Source organism: Hyaena hyaena, unplaced genomic scaffold (genome assembly GCF_003009895.1).
Source record: "Hyaena hyaena isolate Hyena2069 unplaced genomic scaffold, ASM300989v1 scaffold_1520, whole genome shotgun sequence".
Taxonomy (NCBI): Eukaryota; Metazoa; Chordata; class Mammalia; order Carnivora; family Hyaenidae; genus Hyaena; species Hyaena hyaena.
Window position 1 is genome coordinate 277,483 of NW_024082147.1, and position 25,811 is coordinate 303,293.

Sequence of the window (25,811 nt, forward strand, 5' to 3'; positions counted from 1 at the left end):
CATTCAGCCCACTCACCCATCTAGATACATACACACCCATCTAGATAGACAGAGAGATACATACATACATACATACTCACAAGGATAATACATACACACAAGGATACTTAAGAAATCTTATGGATCTCCAATATCCTAGAAAAAATAGGGCCACACTACAGGCAGGCCAAAATCTCACAGCATCAAGCTGAAGGAAGCCAACAGAACATAAACTATAAATCAAAAAGGAAAATGGATAGGTCCAGAGCAGGTTTGGTTGCTGTCTTCTACTAGAACTCATCACCAATAATGAATTATTACACAGACCAATACAGATGTACCACATAGCTCAGAGACTAGCCACAAACATTTACTGGGGTTCTTCATAGAATTTAAGTTATTCCTCCATCTTTAAAACTTCACATTCCACAGTGAGTTTGTGTACAGGTGAATACTTTATTACATATTTTCTATAAAACGGTGTTACATATAAATCACAAATTTAGGTACATTAGTTCTAGGTGAAGATTTTATCTTCAATTCTGAAACATACATTTCTTTAGGGAAAAAATCTGAAACAACCATTCAATATTTGTTAAATAAAATACAATTTATCAAAATATAAGATTTTGGTCAAATCTTAATTATTTGATGTTTAATATGTAGTAAAAGGCTTTTGTGTTTCTCCCTGAGATTTCTCTAATTTTTAATGAAGGCTTCTCATTATTCAGGATATCAACAGCTTTCCTCCTCATATGAAAGCTCTGATATATAATGATAGCTGAATTTTATAGGTCTTTCAGACATCAATATTCGTAGGGTTTTGTCCCACCATAACAGAATTATCTAAGCTATGTGTTTAACCAACAGAACAAAATCTGTAAAAGTTTAACAGAGTATAATTTAATGTTTTTCTTTCAAGCCAACTAGTAAAGATGTTAGTGGAGAACTGTTTCACCCAGTCATTCAGATTCTGGCTTCTTTCACCTTGTGTTCTACCATATTTAATTCACAGCACTGAAGTCTGCCCTAGAAATCTCTCTATTCTAATATAATACAGGACAGAAAGAATGTAAGGTGACTTCTGAAAGCTAGACTTAGATTAAATGTAATAGTGTCAATTTCCATGACCAGCATCACTCGAATGAAGGACAGACTGGGAAATTAGACAAGCTATGTGCCTAGTGGAAAAGGAAACATTTAAAGGAAATAATTTGCCAGCCTATGTGACATAAGCTTCTTTACTGTGTGTTATCTAATAAGGTAGGAGTCCCATTAGGACTTCCCAAATTCACCACATGCAAGGGTTTACTCTCTGGTGTGCATTCTGGTGTGATGTACTCTAAGAGCTGCCTTACGGACAAAAGTTTTTCTGCATTCATTACATTCATAGGGTTTCTCTCCTGTGTGAATTCTCTGGTGTACTCGGAGAGTTGAATTTTGTGCAAAAGCTTTCCCACATTCATTACACTCATAGGGTTTCTCCCCTGTGTGAATTCTCTGGTGTGCACTTAGGTGTGACTTCTGGGAGAAAGTCTTCCCACATTCATTACATTCATAGGATTTTACACCTGTGTGAATTCTCTGATGTACTCTGAGGGTTGAATTATGGGCAAAAGGTTTCCCACATATATTACATTCATAGGGTTTCTCACCTGTATGAATTCTCTGATGTGCAATAACATATGACTTCTGGGAGAACATTTTCCCACATTCATTACATTCATAAGGTTTCTCCCCTGTTTGAGTCCTCAAATGTGCCCTGAGGTGTGATGTCTTGGAGAAAGTTTTCCCACATTCACTACACTCATAGGGTTTCTCCCCTGTGTGAATTCTCTGATGTGCCCTGAGGGCTGAATTATCAGCAAAAGCTTTCCCACATTCATTGCATTCATAAGGTTTCTCCCCTGTGTGGATTCTCTGATGCGCACAAAGGTGTGTCCTTTGGGAGAAAGTTTTTCCACATTCATTACATTCATAGGGTTTCTCTCCTGTGTGAATTCTTTGATGGACAATGAGGGCTGCCTTATAAACAAATGTTTTCCCACATTCATTACATTTGTAAGGTTTTTCCCCTTTGTGAATTCTCTCATGTCCACTGAGGTATGATTTCTGAGAGAAGGTTTTCCCACACTCACTACATTTATAAGGTTTCTCACCTGTGTGAATTCTCTGATGTGTACTGAGGTGTGTCTTCTGTGAAAAAGTTTTCCCACATTCACTACATTCATAGAGTTTCTCTCCTGTGTGAATTTTCTGATGTGCTCTGAGGGCTGAATTATGGGCAAAAGTTTTTGCGCATTCATTACATTCATATGGTTTCTCTCCTGTGTGAATTCTCTGATGTACTCTGAGAGCTGAATTATGGGCAAAAGTTTTTTCACAGTCACTACACTCATAGGGTTTCTCCCCTGTGTGAATTCTCTGATGTGCTCTAAGGGCTGAATTATGGGCAAAAGATCTCCCACAGTCATTACATTCATAGGGTTTCTCACCGGTATGAATTCTCTGATGTGCTCTAAGAACAGATATATGGGCAAAAGGCCTCCCACATTCATTACACTCATAGGGTTTCTCTCCTGTGTGAATTCTTTGATGTGCTCTGAGGGTAGAATTATCAGCAAAGGTTTTCCCACATCGGTTACATTCATAGGGCTTCTCTCCGGTATGAATTCTCTGATGTGCACTAAGGTGTGTCTTATGAGAGAAAGTTTTCCCACATTCAGCACATTTGTAGGGTTTTTCACCTGTGTGAATTCTCTGATGTGCTCTGAGATGTGAGGTCTTAAAGAAAGCTTTCCCACATTCAATACATTTGTAGGATTTCTCCCTTGTATGAATTCTCTGATATTCCTTGATATGTGACATCTTGGAGAATGTTTTCTCGTATACATTACTTTGACAGACTTTCATCCCTGTGTGTGTTCTTTGGCATACTACGAGAGCAGACTTATTGTACGATTTCCCACATCCACGGTTATCATAAGGTTTCTCCTTTGTGTGAACTGTCAGATTTTCACTGAAGTTTAACTTCTGGCAGAAGGTTTTCCCATATTTATTACATTCATAGAGACTGAACCCCGTATCAGTTCCAGGATAATGAATAGGGTGTGAATTTGAACAAAAAGATTCCCCATGTTCCTTAGGTCTCTCCCCTGGATGGATCCTTTGAAGATGACTGAGTTGTACTTTCTGGTAAAAGGATTTCCTGCATTCATTACATTCAAATGACTTCTCTCCAGTTTCATTTTGCTGATGTACACTAAGGGATAAGTTCTGATGGAAGGACCTCCTGTATTTACCACACTGGTATAATTCATCTTCTGTGTGAGTTCTCTGACATACGATAAGGTCTAATTTCTGATAGAAGGTATTTATACATCCATTATACACGCAAAATTCATCTCTAGTTTGTGTCTTTTTTTGTACTCTACGGGCTGAGCTGCGGCTCAAGTTTTCATCACATTTATTGGTTGCAAAAGTATTCTGTTCTGAAGCAGTTTTCTGAGATTGAGCAAGAGATGAGATACTGCTGAAGTTATTCCCACTTTCATTACATTCATAGTGTGTCGTAGTCATGTGAACTTTACTATAATTCTCAATAGTGGTTTTGGATTTCCTACATTCATTAAGATCAAAGCATTTCTCTTTTGTGCCAGTGCTCATGTAGTTATCATAGTTTTTCCTAAATTCATCACCCTTATAGGATTCCTCTCCTATAACACAAACAGCCTTATCATGTAAAACTTTCCCAAATTCATTACATTCAAACGATTCCTCCAGGGTTTGAAGTTTCTGATGATTTTTCCAATAACTGAGAGGTTTTACATTTTTACTATATCTATAAGACGTCTCTCCAGTATGAGTTTTCTCACGCTTAGTATCAAGCTTCAACTTTTTGAATATATCCATGTAATCAGCCTTCTTTCTTGAATAGTTTCTATCACAAATAATTAATTCAGAAACAACTGGCAAATTCATTCTACATGAGTCATATTTACAGGCCATCTTTCCTGAAGAATTTGGAGTTATATCCAGATTAAATGGTTTTTCTAAAACTTTCTGCCCTTCTTTACTCAATGTTTTGTTATTAGTGAATATTACTTGCCACAGAGGTTTTTCTTGTTTTTCCTGGTTCCCCTCAATGTGAATATCAATGTTGAAATACCCTAAAATGAGAAACATTGAAAACATCTTTGTATTTTACATTTCTTATGGAAAGGAACTTACAGCCATATGTTTGTTATGTATTTTACTGGTATAGGTCAGATTCCCAAAGATTAGTAATTCATACACACAGAGAAAAATATACTCTCTCTTTCCTCATCCATGTTATTTAAAGAAAACAGGTATTATTTCCAGTGCTGGCCAAGATAGAAGAGCTCTCTTCCCAAGTCCTCCCTTTTATAATTAAAAAAAAAAAATCCCTGGACAATCAATAAATCAGTAACTAAATCAGTAATACATTTAAAAAGTAAATAAGATGCTATAAAATAGGGGCGCCTGGGTGGCTTAGTCAGTTAAGCGTCCGACTTTCGCTTAGGTCATGATCTCGCGGTTCGTGGGTTCGAGCCCCGCATCGGACTCTATGCTGACTGCCAGCTCAGAGCCTGGAGCCTGTTTCAGAGTCTGTGTCTCCCTCTCTCTCTGACCCTTCCCTGCTCACGCTGTCTCAATCTCTCTCCTAGAAAAAAAAAAAAAAAAGATGCTATAAAATGGAATGTGGACTTTGGGACTCAAGAAATGACAAGGCAGAGGATTCCAAGGCTTTTCTCTCTGCTTCCCATAAATCTTATATGGGGTACTGGAGTGTTGGAGAAGACTGCAATCCAAAGTCAACAACACACAGACAAAAAGAGCTACAAGATCCTATTCCTGGGGCGCCTGGGTGGCTCAGTCGGTTAAGCATCCACCTTCGGCTCAGGTCATGATCTCACTGTGGGTTTGAGCCTCGTATCGGGCTCTATGCTCACAGCTCAGAGCCTGGGGCCTGCTTTGGATTCTCCCTCTCTCATTGCCCCTGCCCGACTCATGCTCTGTCTCTCAAAAATAAATAAACATTAAAAAAATTAAAAAAAAAAAAGAAAGAAAATCCTATTCTTTCTAGCCTAAGGTCTGAAATAAAGACAGTCTAACAGAATATCTTTTTGACAATACCCTACACAAGCCTAACAAAAATGAAACATTTCCTTGTAGTTCTATCGAGGTTTAACAGGAAATTTAAGTTCCGCTGCTGCAGGTATAAAGGACTGGACACTCTTGCAAAATTTCTTTCCATGAGCCAAACCAAGAGCTCACTGGATAGATCATGAAGACTCCTAAGAAAGTTTTATTCATAGGACATTCAGGGATGGAAACAACAATCACTACCAAAATTCTTCCTAGAACCACATTCCTATCTACTCTATGGAATGTGCAAAAGAAACAAATCTGTTGTTTTACGGTACTTGTGGCAACACGGTAGGTAGGGGAAGGAAAAGAGAGAAAAGAGGAATACTACAATATTATAGTTAGAAGGGACACAGCAGCATTTGGAATAACTATGCTCTCAAAACCCAAGAACACAGTACATTTTAAAAATAGTTTAATTCATATTATTCTCAAATACACATGAAATATTCATCAAGGCAGACCACATCATGGACTGCAAGAAAAATCTTTACAAATATAAAAGAACAGAAATCATATGAAGTATAATCTCAAGCCACAGAAAAATTGTACTAGACATTATTAACACAAAGTTACCTGGAGAGACACAAAATATACGCAAATGAATATACTTCCAATGAACCTATTAGTCAAAGAGAAAATCTCCCAAGAAATTAAAATACTTAGAACTGAATGAAAACAAAAACTGCTTAGAACATATACAAATTTGTGGGATGCAGCTAAAATAATTCACGGAGATAAATTTATAGCTTACAATTTTTTATATTAGAAAAGAAAGACCTCTAATCAGTTACTTAAGCTTCTACTTTAAGAAACTTGACAGAACAAATTAAAGAAAAAGGAAGAAAATTATAAGGACTAAAGATGACAAAGAAAATGAAAAGGAAATGCAGAGAAAAAATAATCAAACCAAAGCTTAGTTCATAGAAGATTTTTTTTAATGAAAAAAAAAAAACAAGAGGAAAAAAGAGAAGACACACAGTATTAGTATCAGAAAAAAATGCAAGAGGGGATATAAATACTGATACAATAAATACTAAAAAGATAATAAAAGAATATTAGGGGAAACTCTATGCCCATAAATTTGACTATTTAAGTGCAATGGACAATTTCATTTGAAAAGACTACCAAATTCACTCAAGAAGGAAGAGGTAACACAATAGGTCAAGATATGAGAAACTGAATATGTGGTCAGCAAAGATGTAGTTCCAAGAAACCGCTCCAGGATCAGATGGTAGTAACTAGTGAATTCTGCCAAACAGTAAAAATAATAATAATAATACCAATTTACATAATCTCTTCTAGAAAACACATGAAAAGAAACCTACAGACCAATATCCCTCATGACATAAATGTAAAAATCCTCAAAAAAAAAGCATCAAAAGGAACAAACTATATATGAAAAGAAACGATTTATCAGGATCAAGTAGGGGTTCATCCCAAGAATACAAACAGTTGCAATATTTAAAAATCAATCAATGTAATCCATCATATTAATCATCTAAAGAATTAAGACCAATCACATCATTTAAGGGAAAAAATATTTTACAAAATTCAAATTCCATCCATTAACCTATTATAAAGGGAATCTACAAAAAGTCTATAGCTAATATCATACTTAAGAATAAGAGACTGAATACTAACATAACCCTAAGATTGGAAAAAGACAAGAGTGTCTACCCTTAGCACCTCTATTCCAGACTGTATTGGAAATTCCAGCCAAAGCGATAAAGAATAGAAATAAAGATAAAGTTTTCCCACAGAGCCACAAGACGACCTTCAAAAGAACAACTTAACTGCTTTCAGCAAGACAAAATGCAAAGCCAATATACAAAAGCCAATCATATACAAGCAATTATCACTGGAATTTTAAATCTGACAAGGAATATAATTTACGATAGTGCTGAGAAAAAAAAAACAAAATACTTGGTATCTGTATGCTGATAATTACTGATAAAAGGAATCAAAGAAATCATAAATAAAAGGATATGTATATGTTCTTTATTGATTGGAAGGCACTATATTGTTAAGATATCAATCCTCTTTAACTTAATCTATTAAATCAATATAATCCCAACTGAACAGCTGGAATGCTTTTTGTAAATATCAACAAACTCATATTAAATTTAAACATAAGAAATATTGGTGAACTAACATTACCTGACTTCAAGGCCTAATTAAGAATCTAGAGTAATAAAGTTAATGTGGTATTCATGTAAGGATAAATATGTAGATAAATAAAAAAGAATAGAAATACCATGGAAATATATAGTCTTAAATGTATAGAATGTAAGTACATACACATATGTTTACACTTATGTGCCATATACACAAATAATTATAATTATGTACCACATACAAAATATATGTTCATCCATTTTCTGAGAATGGAAATGCTATTCAATAGAGAAATTGATAATTTTTTCAATAAAATGGTGCTAGAATAACTAGACTCCCCTTTTCAAAAATTTAAACTTGACACATAACTCATCTTGTCTATGAAAACTAGTATCAAGTGGATCACAAAATGTAAAATTTAAAAATTTCTAGAAAACATATGAATAAATCTGTGTTACTCTGAGTTTTGATACTTCTAGACAGCACAAGTGCATGATACTTAAGAGAAAATTAATAAATTGGACTTATAAAAATTAATGTTCAGTTTTAGCCAACCTCCTCTAAAATCATGCCAACAAAAGAAGTGGAGTACAGCTTCACTACTGCCAAATGTGGACAGAAGCCCATGTTCTCCACTTAACTTCCACAGACACTTTGCAAGTTGGAGGAGTGGGCTGCCACATTAACAATGGAGAAGGGTGAGAGATCAGAGTCTCTACCAGCATTCTCTTAACACTAATCACCCTGTATTTTATCAGGTGCCAAGGCCCCTAACTCACCTTCATTGTTTTGTAATCTACCAGAATATTACATATGTCCTTTCTCCCTCCCTCCCTCTCTTTATATATATACAATATATAGACATACACATATATACAGGTCTATGTCTATACATATATGTATACATTTTGATGTAGAGGGCAGAGTAAAACAGAATACATTACTACATCTTTCCCCCAGTTAATACTTTTTAATATCTTATTAATTTCTTCCCTAATTAGAGTCATAATCACATTCTCCTTATTATCACATAGGATATTTCTAGTTTCGCTTTGAAAAATCAGGTCTTTAAGCCACGTGAATCTCATTTTTCATGTAGATCCAAAAGATTACCTAAAAAGGGAGGAGTTTGGTTGACTCTGTCCAAGCTACTTGAAGTTTAACTGTGTTTGCAAATGCTCTGTAATTATAAGTCTTATGTTAGTTTGAAGTGAAGATAAGAATAGCTCTAGACAAGGCTTCAGGAGGCAGGGAATTCACGTATAGGCTGGGTCAATAACAAACTCATTGTGTGATCTTGGGGCTACCTCAAGAAACAAGCCAAAGTACACATGGTGGAGAGTCCCAAATAACACTACAAGTACAGGAATAAGAGAGACCAAGAGACACCATTCAAAGAACACTTCCTAAATGGAGAGGCCCTGGACAACAAAGAGACATCTTTGATACAGCAGCACTCACAGGTACAGAGTGCATAACAAGCTTTCAAACTAACAGGAGACAGAAAGCTAACCAAAATGATGAAACGGAAGAACTCTCCTCCAAAGAAATTCCAGGAAGACATGACAGCTAAAGAACTGCTCAAAGCAGATGTAAGCAACATAACTGAACAAGAATTTAGAACAATAGTCATAAAATTAATCACTGGGCTTGAAAAACGCATGGAAGACATCAGAGAAACTATTGCTACAAAGACTATGGAGCTTAAAAATAGTTGTGATGAATTAAAAAATGCTATAAATGAGATGTGTAATAAAATGGAGGCATCCAATGAATGGATTGAAGAGGCAGAAAGGAGAATAAGTGATTTAGAAGACAGGATTATAGAAAAAGAGGAAACTGAAAGAGATAAACTGCTCCAGGAACATGAAAGGGGAATTTGAGAGCTCAGTGATACAATCAAATGGAACAATATCTGTATCACAGGAATTCCAGTAGAGGAATACAGAGGGAAAGACACTGAAGGAGTACTTGTACAAACTATAGCTGAGAACTTCCCCAATCTGGGGAAGGAAACAGACACTGAAATCCAAGAGGCAGAGAACTCCTTTCAGACTTAACTTGAATCGATCTTCTACACGACATATCATAGTGAAAATGGCAAAATATAAGGACAAAGAGAGAAACTGAAAGCAGCTAGGGATAAAAGGCCCTAAAATACAAAGGGACCTATCAGAGTGGTTATAGACCTATCTAACTGAAACTTGGCAGGCCAGAAAGGAATGGCAGGAAATCTTCAATGTGATGAACAGAAAAAATATGCAGCCAAGAATCCTCTATCCAGCAAGCCTGTCATTCAGAATAGAAGGAGAGTAAAAGTCTTTCCAAATAAACAAAAACTGAAAGAATTTGTCACCACTAAACCAGCCCTACAAGAAATCCTGAGAGGGATCCTATGAGGGAAATGTTGCAAGGAATGCAAGGTACCAGACAGACCACAAAAAGCATGAATCCTACAAAGGACACAATGACTTTAAACCCATATATTTCAATAATAACATTGAATGTAAATGGGATAAATGCCCCAATCAAAATACACAGGGTAGCAGAATGGATTAAAAAAAACCAAAACCCATCTATTTGCTGTCTACAAGAAACTCATTTTAGACTGGACAGCACATTCAGACTGAAAGTAAGGGGATGGAGAAATATATATCATGCTACTGGAAGTTAAAAGAAAGCTGGATTAGCTATACTTACATCAGACAAACTGGACATTAAAGTAAAAGCCATAATAACAGATGAAGAAGGGCATTATATAATAATTACAGGGTCTATCCATCAGAAAGAGCTAGCAATTATAAATGTCTACGTACCAAATAAGGAAGCACCTAAATACATAAACAATTCATCACAAACAGAAACAATCTTATAGATAAGAATGTGCTAAAAGCAGGGGTCTTTAATACTCCACTTACAGCAATGGATAGATCAACTAGACAGAAAATTACTAAAGAAACAATGGACTTGAATGACACATTGGACCAGATGGATTTGACAGATATATTTAGAACTCTACATCCTGAGACCATGGAATTCAGTTTCTTCTCAAGTGTGCACAGCACATTCTCCAAGATAGATCACAACTGGGACACAAAGCAGTCCTCAATAAATATAAAAGAACTGAGGGGTGCCTGGGTGGCTTAGTCGGTTAAGCCGAAAGTCGGACAACTTTCGCTTAGGTCATGATCTCGCGGTTCGTGGGTTTGAGCCCCACGTCGGGCTCTGTGCTGTCTGCCAGCTCAGAGCCTGGAGCCTGTTTCCGAGTCTGTGTCTCCCTCTCTCTATGACCCTCCCCTGCTCACGCTGTCTCTCTCTTTCCTAGAAATAAATAAAAAATATTTTAAAAAATATATAAAAGAACTGAGATCATAACATGCACACTTTCAGATCACAATGCCATGAAACTTGAAATCAACCACTGGAAGAAGTCTGGAAAACCTCCAAAAACATGGAGGTTAAAGAGCACGCTTCTAAAGAATGAATGGGCCAATCAAGCAATTAGAGAAGATATTAAAAAATATATGGAAACGAATGAACATGAAAATACAACAATCCAAACTCTATGGGATGTGGCAAAGGCAGACCTAAGAGGAAAGTACACTGGACTCAGGGCCTATTTCAAGAAATTAGAAAAAGTACAAGTACAAAATCTAACAGCTAAAGGAACTAGAAGGAGAGCAACAACAGCATACCAAATCCAGTAGGAGAAGAGATATATAAAAATCAGGGCAAAGATAAACAATATAGAAACCAAAGAAACTGTTGAACAGATGAATGAAACCAAGAGTTGGTTTTTTGAAAAAATAAACAAAACTGACAAACCTCAAGCCAGGCTTCTCAAAAAGAGAAGAGAATGCACTCAAATACACAAAATCATGAATGAAAATGGACTTATTACAACCAACCCCTCAGAAATACAAGCAATTATCGGGTAATACTACGAAAATTATAGGCCAACAAATTGGACAACTCAGAAGATATGGACAAATTCCTAAATACACACTCTCTACCAAAATTCACACAGGAAGAGATAGAAAATATTAACAGACCCATAACTAGTGAAGAAATTGAATCAGTTATCAAAAATCTCCCAACAAATAAGAGCCCTGGACCACATGGATTCCCTGGGAAATTCTACCACACATTTAAAACAGAATTAATGCCCATTCCTCTCAAGCTATTCCAAAAAGCAGAAATTGAAGGAAAACTTCCGGACTCATTTTATGAAGTCAGCATCACTTTGACTCCCAAACCAGAGACCCAGGCCAATATCCTTGATGCGTACAGATGCAAAACTTCTCAACAAGATACCTGCAAATCGAATTCAACAGCACATAAAAAGAATTATCCACCATGATCAAGTGGGATACATTCCTGGGTTATAGGGCTGCTTCAATGTTTGCAAATCAACCAATATGATATGTCACATCAACAAAAGAAATGATAAAAACCATATGATCCTGTCAATAGGTGCAGAAAAAACATCTGACAAAATACAGCATCCCTTCTTAAAGACCCTCGAGAATGTAGGGATAGAAGGAACTTACTGAATCATTATAAAAGCCATCTATGAGAAGCCCTTAGCTAACATCATCCTCAACGGGGAAAAACTGAGAGCTTTTCCCCTGAGATGAGGAACACGACAGGGATGTCCACTCTCACCACTGTTGTTTAGCATAGTGCTGGAAGTCCTAGCATCAGCCATCAGACAACAAAAGGAAATAAAAGGATCAGAATTGGCAAAGAAGAAGTCCAACTTTCACTTTTCGCAGAGGACATGATACTCTACATAGAAAACCCAGCAGACTCTACCAGAAGCCTACTAGAACTGATCCAAGAATTCAACAAAGTTTCAGGATACAGAATCAACGTACAGAAATCGGTTGCATTTTTATACACCAATGATGAAACAACAGAAAGAGAAACTAAGAAACTTATCCCATTCACAATTGCACAAAAAAACCCATAAAATACCCAGGAATAAACCTAACCAAAGATATAAGAGATCTGTCTGATGAAACCTATAGAAAACTTATGAAGGAAATTGAAGATATAAAGAAATAGAAAAACATTCCATGCTCATGGATTGAAAGAATAAATATAGTTAAAATGTCATTACTACCCAAAGCAATCTACACATTCAATGCAATCCCAATCAAAATTGCACCAGCATTCTTCTCAAAACTAGAACTATCCTCAAATTTGTACGGAACCACAAAAGACCTCGAATAGCCAAAGTAATACTGAAGAAGAAAACCCAAACGTAAGGCATCACCATCCCAGACTTTAGCCTCTACTACAAGGCTGTCATCATCAAGACAGTATGGTATTGGCACAAAAACAGACACATAGACCAATGGAATAGAATAGAGAACTCAGAATTGGACCCAAAAATGTATGGCCAACTAATCTTTGACAAAGCGGGAAAGAGTATCCAATGGAAAAAAGACAGTCTATGTAACAGATGGTGCTGGGAGAACTGGACAGCAACATGCAGAAGAATGAAACTAGATCATTTTCTCACACCATACACAAAAAGAAACTCAAAATGGATAAAGGACCTGAATGTGAGATAGAAAACCATTAACACCCTAGAGTAGAAGGCAGGGAACAACCTCCTTGTCCTCAACCACAGCAATTTCTTACTTGACCCATCCCCAAAGGCAAGGGAATCAAGAGCAAACATGAACTACTGGGACCTCATCAAGATTAAAAGCTTCTGCACGGCAAAGGAAACAATCCATAAAACTAATTAGCAACTGACGGAATGGGAAAAGACAGTTGCAAATGACATATCAGATAAAGGGCTAGTATCCAAAATCTAGAATGAACTCACCAAACCCTACCCCCGAAAAACTAATTACCCAGTGAAGAAATGGGCAGAAGATATGAACAGACACTTCTCCAAAGAGGACATCCAGATGGCCAACAGACACGTGAAACGATGCTCAGCATCCCTCCTCATCCGGGAAATACAAATCAAAACCACACTGAGATACCACCTCACGCCAGTCAGAGTGGCTAAAATGAGCCAATCAGAGAACTCTAGATGCTGACGAGGATGTGAAGAAACGGGCACCCTCCTACACTGTTGGTGGGAATGTAAACTGGTGCAGCCCCTCTAGAAAACATTGTGGTGGTTCCTCAAAAAATTAACAAGAGAACTCCCCTATGACCTATCAATAGCACTGCTAGGAATTTACACAAGGGATACAGGAGTGTTGATGCATAGGGGCACATGTACCCCAATGTTCATAGCAGCACTCTCCACAATAGCCTAAACATGGAAAGTGCCTAAGTATCCATCAACGGACAAATGGATCAAGAAGATGTGGTTCATCTATACAATGGAACACTCTATGGCAATGACAAAGAATGAAATCTGGCCATGTGTAGTAACATGGATGGAACTTGAGGGTGTTATGCTGAACGAAATAAGTCAGGCAGAGAAGGTCAGGTACTATATGTTGGCCCATATAAAAGGATTAGGAGGAACTTAATGGAGGACCATTGGGGAGAAGGGGAAAAATAGTTGGGGAGAGGGAGGGAGGCAAAGCATGAGAGACTCCTGAATGCTGGGAACAAACTGAGGGCTGATGGGGGTGGGTGGGAGGGGAAGGAGGGTGACGAGCGTAGAGGAGGGAACTTGTGGGGATGAGCACTGGGTGTTATATGGAAACTAACTTGACAATAAACTTAAAAAAAAAAAAAAGGTTACCTCAAGATTCTTTCTCCACTGTTCTGTGGGGATGGTACCATCTGTCAAAGACCAATTGTCTATAAAGCATGTGTTTTTCTCGACTTTTTTTTCTGTTTCACTAGTATCCCACTTCCAGTTTCATACTACTTAACTCAGAGTTTTACATAGCTGACAGAGCAAATCCTATCACATCACTCCTATGAATGAGATTTGCTTTGATATTACTCAAGATTTTCTTTTGTCTTTGTTAGGGTCAGCTGAAATTTCATCCATTTCACTGTTTTTTATTCTAAGAAACATTCTAAAATTTCTTAATCCTCCAGTTTATTAATTTTTAATTTTACTTCTAAATTCTGTTTGTATTAGTATATTTTTGTTATTGTTCTTAATTTATTACTAGGAGACTACCAGTTTACCCTGTTCACTACTTTAACACATATCCTAATGTTTATAATATGCATGTTTATTTTTATAAAGTCATGCAATTTTGGATTTGATATACTTTTGTATGAAAGAGATAATCTTTGAAATATCCATATCAAGAGATTTTTTTAGTCATGTTATCATTAATTTCTAGATTTATCAAAATATGTTGAGATTATTATTTATGGGATTTAATTTGGATTTTGAGGTTTTCTTTTTTAGACTAATATTGCATTTCACTATCTTACAGTTAATCCATGGGAACTTGAAAGGCTTGTTCTTTGATTTCAGGATACATGTACAAATATATGGTTCGATTTAATATAAATATCACTACATTCATAGCATCTCTAACATAATCAGATGAAGTACATTATTATCTCCTAATCCTGGTAAATTTTAAATTCTTAATACTCCATTATTTTGTGTTTTATGATAGTTGGTATGATATGGTTTGGTGTAGTCATTCAAATGCATAAAGGTTTACTTTAACTTGTGCTGTTGACTAGAGGGCCTTGTAAATGAATGTTTCTATTGCCATTATTCAAAAATAGCCAAAAGGTAGAATCCCAAACATCTAATGACTGAAGAATGGACAAACAAATGTGTTAGATCCACACAATAAGACCTTATTTTATCAGTCAAAGGATGAAATAGTGACACATGAATCTTGTAATCCTATGTGGAAGAAACTAATCATAAAAGACCACATAATATGTGATCCCATTTACATGAAATATCTATAATAGGCACATCTATAGAGACAGAAAGTAGATCAGTAATTGCTAGGGCTGCAGGGGACAGGAGGATAGGGAGATAACAGATAAAGAGTAAGAGGTTTCTTTTTGAGGTGATGACAATGGACTGTGGTTATGTTTACACATATCTGTGAATATATGAACAGCCACTGAATTGTACTCTTTAAATGGGTGGATTGTCCGATATGTGTATCTCAATAGAACTGTTTAAAAGGATAAAACCGGGGCGCCTGGGTGGCTTAGTCGGTTAGCCGTCCAACTTTCGCTTAGGTCATGACCTCGCGGTTCGTGGGTTCGAGCCCCGCATCGGGCTCTGTGCTGACTGCCAGCTCAGAGCCTGGAGCCTGTTTCAGAGTCTGTGTCTCCCTCTCTCTCTGACCCTCCCCTGCTCACGCTGTCTCTCTCTCTCCTAGAAATAAATAAAAATATTTAAAAAAAAATAAAAAATAAATAAAAGGATAAAACCAACAAACAAACTTTCAAAGGTATTCCCCTAACAGTTGAACTGCCCCAAGTGTTTCCTTTTGTCAGTGCTCACCTACCTGGGTACCTCTGGTTTAGGAAATGTTCCTCTAAGGACCAGGGCTCTTCTTCTTGCTCCAACTTGAAGATCATCTTGGGTTTGGTCAAGCAATACCCTGTAAACATGACAATTGAGGGAATATATAAATCAGATCCATAGGCTTTTTGGTTTCCAAAGGTGTAGAAAGAGAATAGCAGCAAGAGAAGCAAAACAAATGTGCTCATTTGAAGTTTTCCATAGGAAAATAATAATATAAACATTGTTTCTGTTTCCTTAAAGGTTTCAGTTTTCTTAGACCTCTTACTCAAAAGCCTGTACAACATTAATCTCTACAAAGAGTCCATGTGTTTTTATAACTTAAAAAAAAAGTAAATATAATGTAAAAGAAGTCATTTATTAAGGTATGCTTACCCACTGAAATGAGGTGGCTATAGTTCTCCAGCATCACATCTCTGTACAGGGTCCTCTGAGCAGGGCTCATGTACTGCCATTCATCCTGGGTAAATTCGACAACTACGTCTTCGAATGACACGGATCCCTGTAACAATACATTTTATTCATAGGTTCAGAATTAAGTGACAAAGAAAGTATCTTTGAGAATTACTACTTTTCCTGTTTACTTTTAAGCTCTAAAATAAATGGTTTAGGGGCACCTGGGTGGCTCAGTCGGTTAAGCGTCCAACTTCAGCTCAGGTCATGATCTCGCGGTTCGTGGGTCCGAGCCCCACATCAGGCTCTGTACTGACAGCCAGCTCAGAGCCTGGAGCCTGTTTCAGATTCTGTGTCTCCCTCTCTTCTCTCTGACCCTCCCCTGCTCACGCTGTCTCTCTCTCTCTCTCTCAGAAATAAAACATTAAAAAAAATTTTAAATTAAAATAAAACAAATAGTTTAAAAGGCATCTATTTCTGACCCAATTTTGTCTTCAACTTTGGAGTTATTCAGTTAGAAAGGTTTTCAACTTACTATAATTCATTTATATCTGTTTAGGAATCACAGATTTTTTAAGACAATAAAATTCAATGTACAGAGGCTTCCTACAACTCTTCCTCTATATCCCAAGTGGTTACCATGGCTATTGTACAGAATTCTAAGATGTTCATTCCCATTTCAGGTAACATCACTGTAAATAATGAGAAACAAAGAAGAGATACATGTAAGCTGTGAAGATATATTACATGATCAAACTCAGGTATAAACAAATATATACAGATAAATACTTAAGAGTTCATGAAGAGCAATGAACAACTTACGAAGGAGTTGGAATCATAGCAATATAAGAAAACGTTATTTTCACTGAAGTAACAGCAATGAATATAAAGATAGGGATATAATCACAGAACAGCAGCAGCAACCAGCAATCAATTTGATAACTAACTTCTTGTGCAACCACCTAGTCTACCTGTATGAGCAGCTTCGGGAATGTTGATGCTAAACACTGACATTTAGGAAATGAAAGGAAAATAAATGTCAGAAGTTTGGTGGACGGATCTGTTTATGTTCCTGAAGGGTCTGCGAACATAAAGCTGGACCTACCCCTTAAGAAAGCATATGCATGATTTTAGAACACAGAAGCAAGGTCTAAGACGAAGCCAAGCATTTAGGAGTTACTAGCAATTTAGGTAGTAACTAAAATTTTGAGAGGCAAACAGACAACAATTTGAGCTATATGCTTGCTATGAATCTTATACGGGACTGAGGAAATAAAAATACCAAATAGTATTTGAGGAAGCATGAATATTAAAGACGCTGGCAAGTAAAGTACAGCTTTCTGAAAGTAAGAAGTCAGGAAAGGGTAGAGTCTTAGAAAATGAGAAAAGGGAAAATTTCCACAATGAAAGACTTTAAAGGGGCTGGGAGGAAGGGAAACCAAGGAGTTGCTGTTCAATTGGTAAAAAGTTTCAGTTATGCAAAATCATTAAGTTCTAGAGATCTGCTGTACAGTTCACCTACAGTTAACAGTATTGTACTTTACATATAAACAATGTACTAAGAGTTTAGATCTCATGTAATTGTTCTTCTTAAAAGTAGAAAAGAAAGAGAAGACTAAGAAATAATAAGACAGAAGCAGGTTTTTTTTTTCCTGTTATGTATCCAATTATTTGTCATTCATGTCTTCAGTATTACTGAGTACCTCCTGTGTGTGAAAATCAGTAATAGTAGCAGGTGACTAAAACAAATAAAAGAACAGGAACATCCCTCATAAAATTTAATCCAAAAAAAAAAAAAAAAGAAAATTTAGTTATATTCTCCAAAACTAAAAAAATTAGTAAGAAAAGTGGCATTGCTTTCATTTTTGCCAATCTCTTTAGTATTTAACTTAATAAAGTAACTTGGATTTAAAAAATAAGCTAACAAGTGACATAAATATAAATGTTAAAGGATCCAAGAAAATTCTCTTGTTCATAAAAAAAAAGAAAAAACTGGCGAAAATTATGAAATTAACAAAGGTTATCTTCAAAACATTAAAAAAAAATAGCTGAATCATAGTAAGAATGCTGATCCTATATCCTTTTAACTCACCCAGTGCCCATCCCTCTCTCCCAATTTTGCAGTAGTTTGAGAATCAATGGTCTGCAACCAGAAGCCTGGCAACCACAACAGCAGAACTGGGTTGGAGATCCATCAAAACTTCACCCACAGAAAACTGTCAGTATTTGACTCATTTGGTGGTTTCCTGAAAGACCTTGCTTATAAGGATATATTTATTTGAGCTAGCTCAGGTGTGAAAACCCTTGTTCTCACGGGCATTTGTGAAAAACAACTAAAGAAAGGGCACCTGGGTGGCTCAGTCCGTTAAGCGTCTGACTCTTGGTATCCGTTCAGGTCATGATCTCAGTTTGTGGAGTTGAGCTCCATGTTGGGCTCTATGCCAACAGCATGGTGCCTGCTTGGAATTCTCTCTTTCCATCTCTCCCTGCTCCTCCCACATGCACATGCTCTCTCTCTCAAGATAAATAAGCATTAAAAACAACAACTAAAGGCACTGGTTTAACTTAATGGTTACCTGAGGTGACGGATAACAGCTGGGGTAGACAATAGCTTAAATAAGAAGCTTGGAAAGAAAAGCTGGATAATAAGATGTCCCTAAATGTTTTTGAAAAGCTCTGATATATTCCTGAGAATCTAGGAGGTTATATACTTACACAGAGCTGTGCATACACCCAAGGCTCTGAGCATGCTCAGGGAAGATGTGAGAAGGCCCTAAGCTGTTACCTCTAAGTGACTCTAAGTTTGTCATTAGAAGGAAGTATAGGCTCTGCTAGGAATTTACCCAAGGGATACAGAAATGCTGATGCATAGGAGCACATGTACCCCAATGTTCATAGCAGCACTCTCAACAATAGCTAAAACATGGAAAGAGCCTAAGTGTCCATCAACGGACGAATGGATCAAGAAGATGTGGTTTATCCATACCATGGAATACTAAATGGCAATGAGAAACAATGAAATCTGGCCATGTAGCAACATGGATGGACCTTGAGGGTGTTATGCTGAGTGAAATAAGTCAGGCAGAGAAGGACAAATACCATATGTTTGCACATATAGGAGGATTAGGAGGAACTTAACAGAGGACCATGGGGGAGAAGAAGGGGAGAAATAGTGGGGGAGAGGGAGAGAGGCAAACCATGAGAGACTCTTGAATGCTGAGAACAAACTGAAGACTGATGGGTGGGGGGGGGGAGGGGGGAGATGGGCATGGAGGTGGGCACTTGTGGGGATGAGCACTGGGTGTTATACAGAAACCAACTTGACAATAAACTATTTGTAAAAAAAAAAAAAAAAAAAAAAAGAAGAAGAAGGAAGTATAGGCTAATGCAGAGTTACAAACTGCCTGTCTGACTGTAGAAGGAATTCCCAGACATACACAGAGACCCTTAGCAAATACTGGAAAACTTACTGGTTCTAGGCATTTAAAGAAATTTCTGTAGACAACTTCAGCTGCCTCAGATGACAAGAAACAGAGGCTCTACAGAATTTTTTAAAAAGTCACTGAACAAAATAAATTTTGACAATGACCCCTGAAGAGAGGAGAAATTCGAGAGTTGTCATATTATTTTATTTAAAACGTCCAATTTTCAACAAAAATATTAGTAAACAAGAAAAGAGAGAAAGACACATACGCAGAAAAAGTATAATCAATAGAAGCTGCTCCTAAGGAAGCAGACATTAGACTTACTAGGAAATAACTTTACATCAGCCATTTTACTTTATTTATTTATTTATTTATTTTTTTAAATATTTATTTCTGAGAGAGAGAGAGAGAGGCAGCGTGAGCAGGGGCAGGTCAGAGAGAAAGGGAGAAACAGAATCTGAAAAAGGCTCCAGGATCTGAGCTGTCAGCACAGAGCCCAACACGGGGTTCGAACCCACAAACTGTGAGATCATGACCTGAGCCAAAGTTGGACGCTTAACTGAATGAGCCACCCAGGTGCCCCATACATCAGCCATTTTAAATATGATCAAATATCTAGAGAAAATGCCTAAGGACTAAAGAAAAATATTTTTAAATTTTCACTAAAGAGTATCAATAAAGAGAAATATAGCAAAAGGAAATTATAAAGAAACTCAAGAGTTGAAAAATATAATAACTAAATCAAAACCCCTTTCACCACAGGGGTTCAACAGCAGATTTGAGCAGGTAAAAGAAAGAATGAACAAAGTAGACAATACGCCCACTGAAATTAAGCAGTGTGAGAAACAGAAAATGACAAAAAATGAAATATGGGATAGCATTAAGCTTACCAACATATGCATGAGTCCCAAACAGAAAGTCTGAAAGAATTTTTGAAGAAACAATGGCCAAGAAGTCTCCAAATTTGATGATAAACATTAATCTACGAATCCAAGAAGCTCAACAAACTTCAAGTAGGATAAATTTGGAATGAAAAGAGATCCACACCTAAACACATGAAAATCAAACTGTCAAAAAACAAAGACAAAAAGACAATATTGAAAGTAGCAAGAAAGATGTACAACAGCATTAAAGGCAGATTACTAATCAGAAACCATGGAGGATAGAAGGTAATGAAATAATGTATGACATGTGATGAAAGAAAAAAGTTGTCAACCAAGAACTATATAACCAGTAAAAATAGAAACCTTCCTAGATAAACAAAAACAAAATCTCTCATAGGCAGAACCCTCCTACAAGAAATAATAGTGCTTCAGCAAATCTATACAGACAGAAAATTATACAGACAGATTAGTGGTTGCTTGGGGCTCAGAGGCAAATGAGCAGATGAGACGGATAAAATGTAGAGGAGCTTTTTAAGGTGATGAAAGTATTTCAAATTGGCTGTGTGGTATGTGCGCATTTACACTAAAACATCACTAAATCCTACACTTAAAATGGGTGAATAGCATGGTATGTGAACTGAATCTCAATAAGTTTAGAAAAAAATAAAGAGAATAAAACCATTCCAAAATAACAGAGCAGGTTAAAGGTCAAGGACAAAAATGGAGGATAAGCCACATGAAAGGACAAGGGAAAGAAGATGACTCCATAAAGATAGCAGCAGGAGAAGGACAAAACCAGTGGAAGGTGTCACAGACACTAACAAAGAAATTTTCCACTAACAAAGAAATTTTCCAGAAGGACAGAGTAAGAAGCAGAGGCAAGTGCTCAGAAAAGTCAAGTAAAGAAAGGTCTTGACAAGACCCAATGGATTTGATTACAATCAAGTGTCTAGTCACTGGATATGACGGGCAAGTGGTAGAGAAACCAAGTGTGAATAGAATGTGTTTAAACATTTGAAACAGAACACAATTTTAAATTGTCTGCTGAGTAATCCAAATACCACAGGTACTCAAAATATTTATGGACAGTAATTTTAAGGATATTCAATTAATTCATCAGAAAAAATGTTTTATTCAACACTTATATTTGAGTTTCCGGAAAACAGAATTGACCAAGTTCACATTAACATTATGTCTTCTACTTTTACTGAAGCACAAGTAGAGACAAAGTTCTTTATTACTTTAGAGTTATTACTGACAAATTGTTAACTAAATCACCTACTCAAAAAACAGGTTTTTTAAATCTTCAAATGTCTTACCATTCTATGAAGTATCAGTTTGCTTAATCATCTCACCAATGTTGACCTTTAAAAGGGATTGTTTGTCTGACACTCTGACATGGCTACCAAAAATCTCAAAAATAAATCTGGAGCTCCAATTTGATAAATTTGTAATATAAGAGGATCTACATAGATACACATGCTACCTTTGCTCTGCTATTCATCTGTATTTCCATCTCTGAATGCATCTGATCCATTTCTATTTCTACTTTTCCATCTGAGTAGACACCTAAGCCCTTATAAAATCCACTACTACAAAACAAACAGATTATTAAAAACAAAGCTCACCTGAGCTATGTTCATTTTCTGCTGCTCCCTGAAGAATATAAAGATATGAAAAGACTCTCCTGGGGAAGAGGAAAGAAAAATAGTTATGAGAAACCTGATCTGCCTTACAATTATTTTCATTTGCCTAAAAATTTCCATAACACCAGCTAGAAAAAAGGTTTCCCTATAGAAGAATGTCCCTTTGACATTCTTAAGAAGGAACAAGAGGGACCACACAGAGGCAATACCTGAACAAGTGCATCTCCAATATGATTATGTCGGCTTAAACTTGTCTTTTCACTGCTGTGTAAGTCAAAAGTCGTTGAATTAACAATTTATGTCCCCTTCTAATTAAGAACAACAAAAAACACAAAATAAAACAAAAGGAGATTGGTTAAACAAATTCAGGCATTCAAAGGTAAAACCTTCTACCTTCATTTAAACTAATGTTAAAAAAATTACTTAAACAGGATTGTTAATCAAGTTTCTGTTGTCTTTATACCTTGAGCTAGAACTTCCCCAGAAAACTCCAAAATAAAGATGGGATGCTTTATGCAAGAAATATATTTTCTAACTTTTTGTTCTAACTTGGTTCCAACTTCTAAAACAGATTTTTCATAAGATGCTTATAGTACTTATCTATTTTAATAAATAGTGTGCTTAGTTCTTGATTCTGCCTTGGGTGTCTTTATAAAAATCATTCCTTCAGGCCCAAGATTTTGGGCTTCCAAAAGTGTCCAATATATAAAGCCTTTCTCCTACTATCATTTTATTATTACCTATATTCAAGAAAGAGGGAGCATCAACATAACTCTAGATACCATATGTGCTGATGGACATGGTGTGAGGGCACCTCAGAATCTGGAAAGAGGGGAGAATGAAGGAAACTGGGTGCTACTTAGGATTTCATCAGTTCTGGCTGGTTATACTTTCCCTGGGCATCATGTCCTCACCAGCCATCCAGTGAAGTGCCTTTTCCCGTGCAGCATGACAGTTACCCAACCCTCTCAGCCTCAAGTTGCCACCTTCTGCAAGCTGGTCCAGTGCCCACTGTCAGTCTGTGATGTCAGTCATTATACAGGGATCAAGAACTGCTTCTGGTGGAGAAAATCAGGACCTGTGCCTTTCCTGAACCTTCTGCCTCTGCTCTGAAACTCCAGTGAGGCATCTGTCAGAAGACATGACAACAGTTTCTAGGGCTCTCATTTTCCTGTTTTAAGACCTACTTTCCTTCAGAAAGGGAAGGGATCTGGGCCTGAGAAACAAATTTACTGCATCTGAAATCTCCATTTAACACTCTAAACGTGACTTTGGAATTCACTACAAATCCAGGAATGTAGTCATTAGAAGCATGCAACTACTGCACCTGACGTGTGCCCAGTCACAAATCAAAATAGTAATTTAGATATACTGAGTTAAACACACGAGTAAAACTTTAATCTTTTCACTGCCTTTGAAGATGGAGATAGCTTAGTGCAGGAAGGTTCAAGAGTCTGTCTGAACGAGGAGCTCTAAAAAGAATCCACAAATTCCAGGAAATATTTACCACATTCTGAGGTTCTGTCACTTCACAATCATATCTCCTCTGAAAATGTGGGTACTCTGGTAAGAGCTCCAGAGGTCTCAACTCTAGGTTTAGGGCAGAAAGGATATTGCGAAGAACAAGAGGCAGGGAGTAAAATCTACTTATATTTACATCCAGCCTCTCTCACCTAACAGCTTGTGCCCTGAGGTATATCATTCCGTCTCCAGTAAATTCCTTTCACTTTTTTAACATGGCATATTTATAAGGGCAATTGTGAGGGTTAAATAAAATACCAAAAGGAATAAAGCATCTTGTGACAGCAACTTACACACTGACTATTACAATCACTTGACAAAATGCTTTGCAGAGGACACCATATTTAATTCTCAGACTAATGCACAAGCTGCTGTTGGCAGCCTCACGTTCATCGAAAACAAAAGCAGACTTCTTACCCACTGCCTACAGTCCTAGCACCCAGGGCCCAAAAGGAGCACCTTCTTCAGAAAGGGGACTCAGCCGCACCTGCTCCGCGAAAGTAGGAGGGAAATCTACCGTGCACAAGCACAGAGGCTGGGGGAGGGGAGAACTCGCCCGGAGGTTCCCGAACTTCCCGATGGCTCCCGCAGCACACAAACCTACCCGACCTGGCAGAACCCCGGACCTTGCGGAGCCGTATCCCCAGTGCTCTCACTCCCGCCGCGCAGCCTCTACTCCCCCACAGACGCAAGGAAGCCGAGATCGTGTCCTCTTCAAGCAGAGAAGGCCAGCGGAAAGAGATAGGACAGGATGTGCACTTGCGCAGAATCAGCCCCGAAGCTGGGTTCCCAGAGTGCTGCGCGGCTGGCCCATAAGATTTAAGACTACATTTCCCAGGGGCACCTGGGTGGCGCAGCAGGTTAAGTATCCCGCTTTGGCTCAGGTCGTGATCTCACCCTTCAGGAGTTCCAGCACTGCTGCCCTCCCCCACTCCCCACACCCCGGCCCCCGCCAAACAATGGGCTCTCTGTGGTCGGCACAGAGCCAGCTTTAAATTCTGTCTCCCTCCCTCTCTCTGCCTCTCCCCTATTCACACTCCCTCTCTCTCAAAAATAAACATTTAAAAAAAAAGAATACATTTCCCACAAAACTTGGAGACTGCAGGAAGTAATGTTAGAAGACTTCCCGCTCAATTAGAGAGTTGGGATGTGACAATTGGACCTGACCCTTGAAGACTTTTCCTGAGTCTACAGATATTGTGGATTAGACTTTAACTTTATGACATAACAAAGCATGGTTCTTGGTTGGATTCTAGTTGGAAAAAAACAACAGCTGCAAGAGACTACAATTGGAGAAACACGAATATAGCCTAGATACTAGAAACGTAAAGGAAAATTACTATTAGTTTGGTTACTGTGATTAATATTTGGACAATGTAGGAAACTGTTCTTATTTTTAAAGATACATACAGAAATGTATGTGGAGTTTGAGGGGCAGAAAAGATGTACATAGGGGAAGGGGAAAAAAAGAAGGGAGATGGGATTGACCATGGAAGACTTTTTTTAAAAGTTTTACTTATTTATTTTGAGAGAGATAGGAGAGAGCATGACCCTGGGATCATGACCTGAGCCTAATAGAGAGTCAGGTGCTTAATTAACCGATTGAGCCACCCAGGGGCCTTGATACACTCTTGACTGTGGAAAGCAGACGGGAGGCATGCTGGGGGAGGGCTGGGAGGAGAGGTGGGCAGAGAATGGGCTAGTGCATGATGAGTGTTGGGGAAGGCATCTGTTGTGATGAGCACTGGGTGTTGTGTGTGGATGATGAATCACTATATTCTACTCCTGAAAGTATTGCACTATATGTTGACCAACTGGAATATAAATAAAAACTTGAAACAAAAAAATATTTGATTATTAAATCATATATTTATAACTTAATTTCTAAAATGCAGCAAAACAAAAAATATGGCAAAGTTAAGAATTGTTAAATCTGGGGGCACCTGGGTGGCTCAGTCGGTTAAGCGTCACACTTTGGCTCAGGTCATGATCTCTCTGTTTGTGGGTTCGAGCCCCACATTGGGTTGTGGGCTGGCAGCTCAGAGCCTGGAGCCTGTTTCAGATTCTGTGTCTCCCTCTCTCTCTCTCTGCCCCTCCTCTGCTCGTGTTCTGTCTCTCTCTGTCTCAAAAATAAATAAACTATAAAAAATTTAAAAAAAGAATTGTTAAATCTAATAATTGCATATGATGCTCATTTTACTATTTCTAGAATGTTTGAATTTATTTTTAATAC

General features: G+C 37.4%; 1 protein-coding gene across 5 annotated transcripts; it reads right to left on the reverse strand.

The window, feature by feature from the left end:
• Nucleotides 1-439: 439 nt before the first annotated feature.
• ZNF658 (zinc finger protein 658) lies at nt 440-24,301 on the reverse strand. 5 transcript variants are annotated; one of them, XM_039223976.1, is made up of 6 exons: nt 24,183-24,301; nt 22,267-22,365; nt 22,040-22,098; nt 16,085-16,211; nt 15,693-15,788; nt 440-4,148 (listed from the first exon to the last, which is right to left on the reverse strand). In XM_039223976.1, the coding sequence occupies exons 3-6, from the start codon at nt 22,052-22,054 to the stop codon at nt 1,288-1,290; spliced, it is 3,099 nt and encodes a 1,032-aa protein (XP_039079907.1). In that variant the 5' UTR covers nt 22,055-22,098; nt 22,267-22,365; nt 24,183-24,301; the 3' UTR covers nt 440-1,287. The 5 variants fall into 5 exon arrangements, with proteins under 5 accessions (XP_039079907.1, XP_039079909.1, XP_039079908.1 ...); XM_039223978.1 differs by lacking the exon at nt 22,267-22,365 and having other exon boundaries at nt 22,040-22,067; XM_039223977.1 differs by lacking the exon at nt 22,267-22,365.
• Nucleotides 24,302-25,811: the final 1,510 nt, after the last annotated feature.

Excerpts from the sequence above, each read along its gene's own strand:
- ZNF658 (XM_039223978.1), bottom strand. Across the intron at positions 15,789-16,084 it reads TAGCCACCTCATTTCAGTGG|GGTATTGCTTGACCAAACCC; the intron begins GTAAGCATACCT and ends TCATGTTTACAG. Across the intron at positions 4,149-15,692 it reads CCTAAACCAGAGGTACCCAG|GGTATTTCAACATTGATATT; the intron begins GTAGGTGAGCAC and ends TTCTCATTTTAG.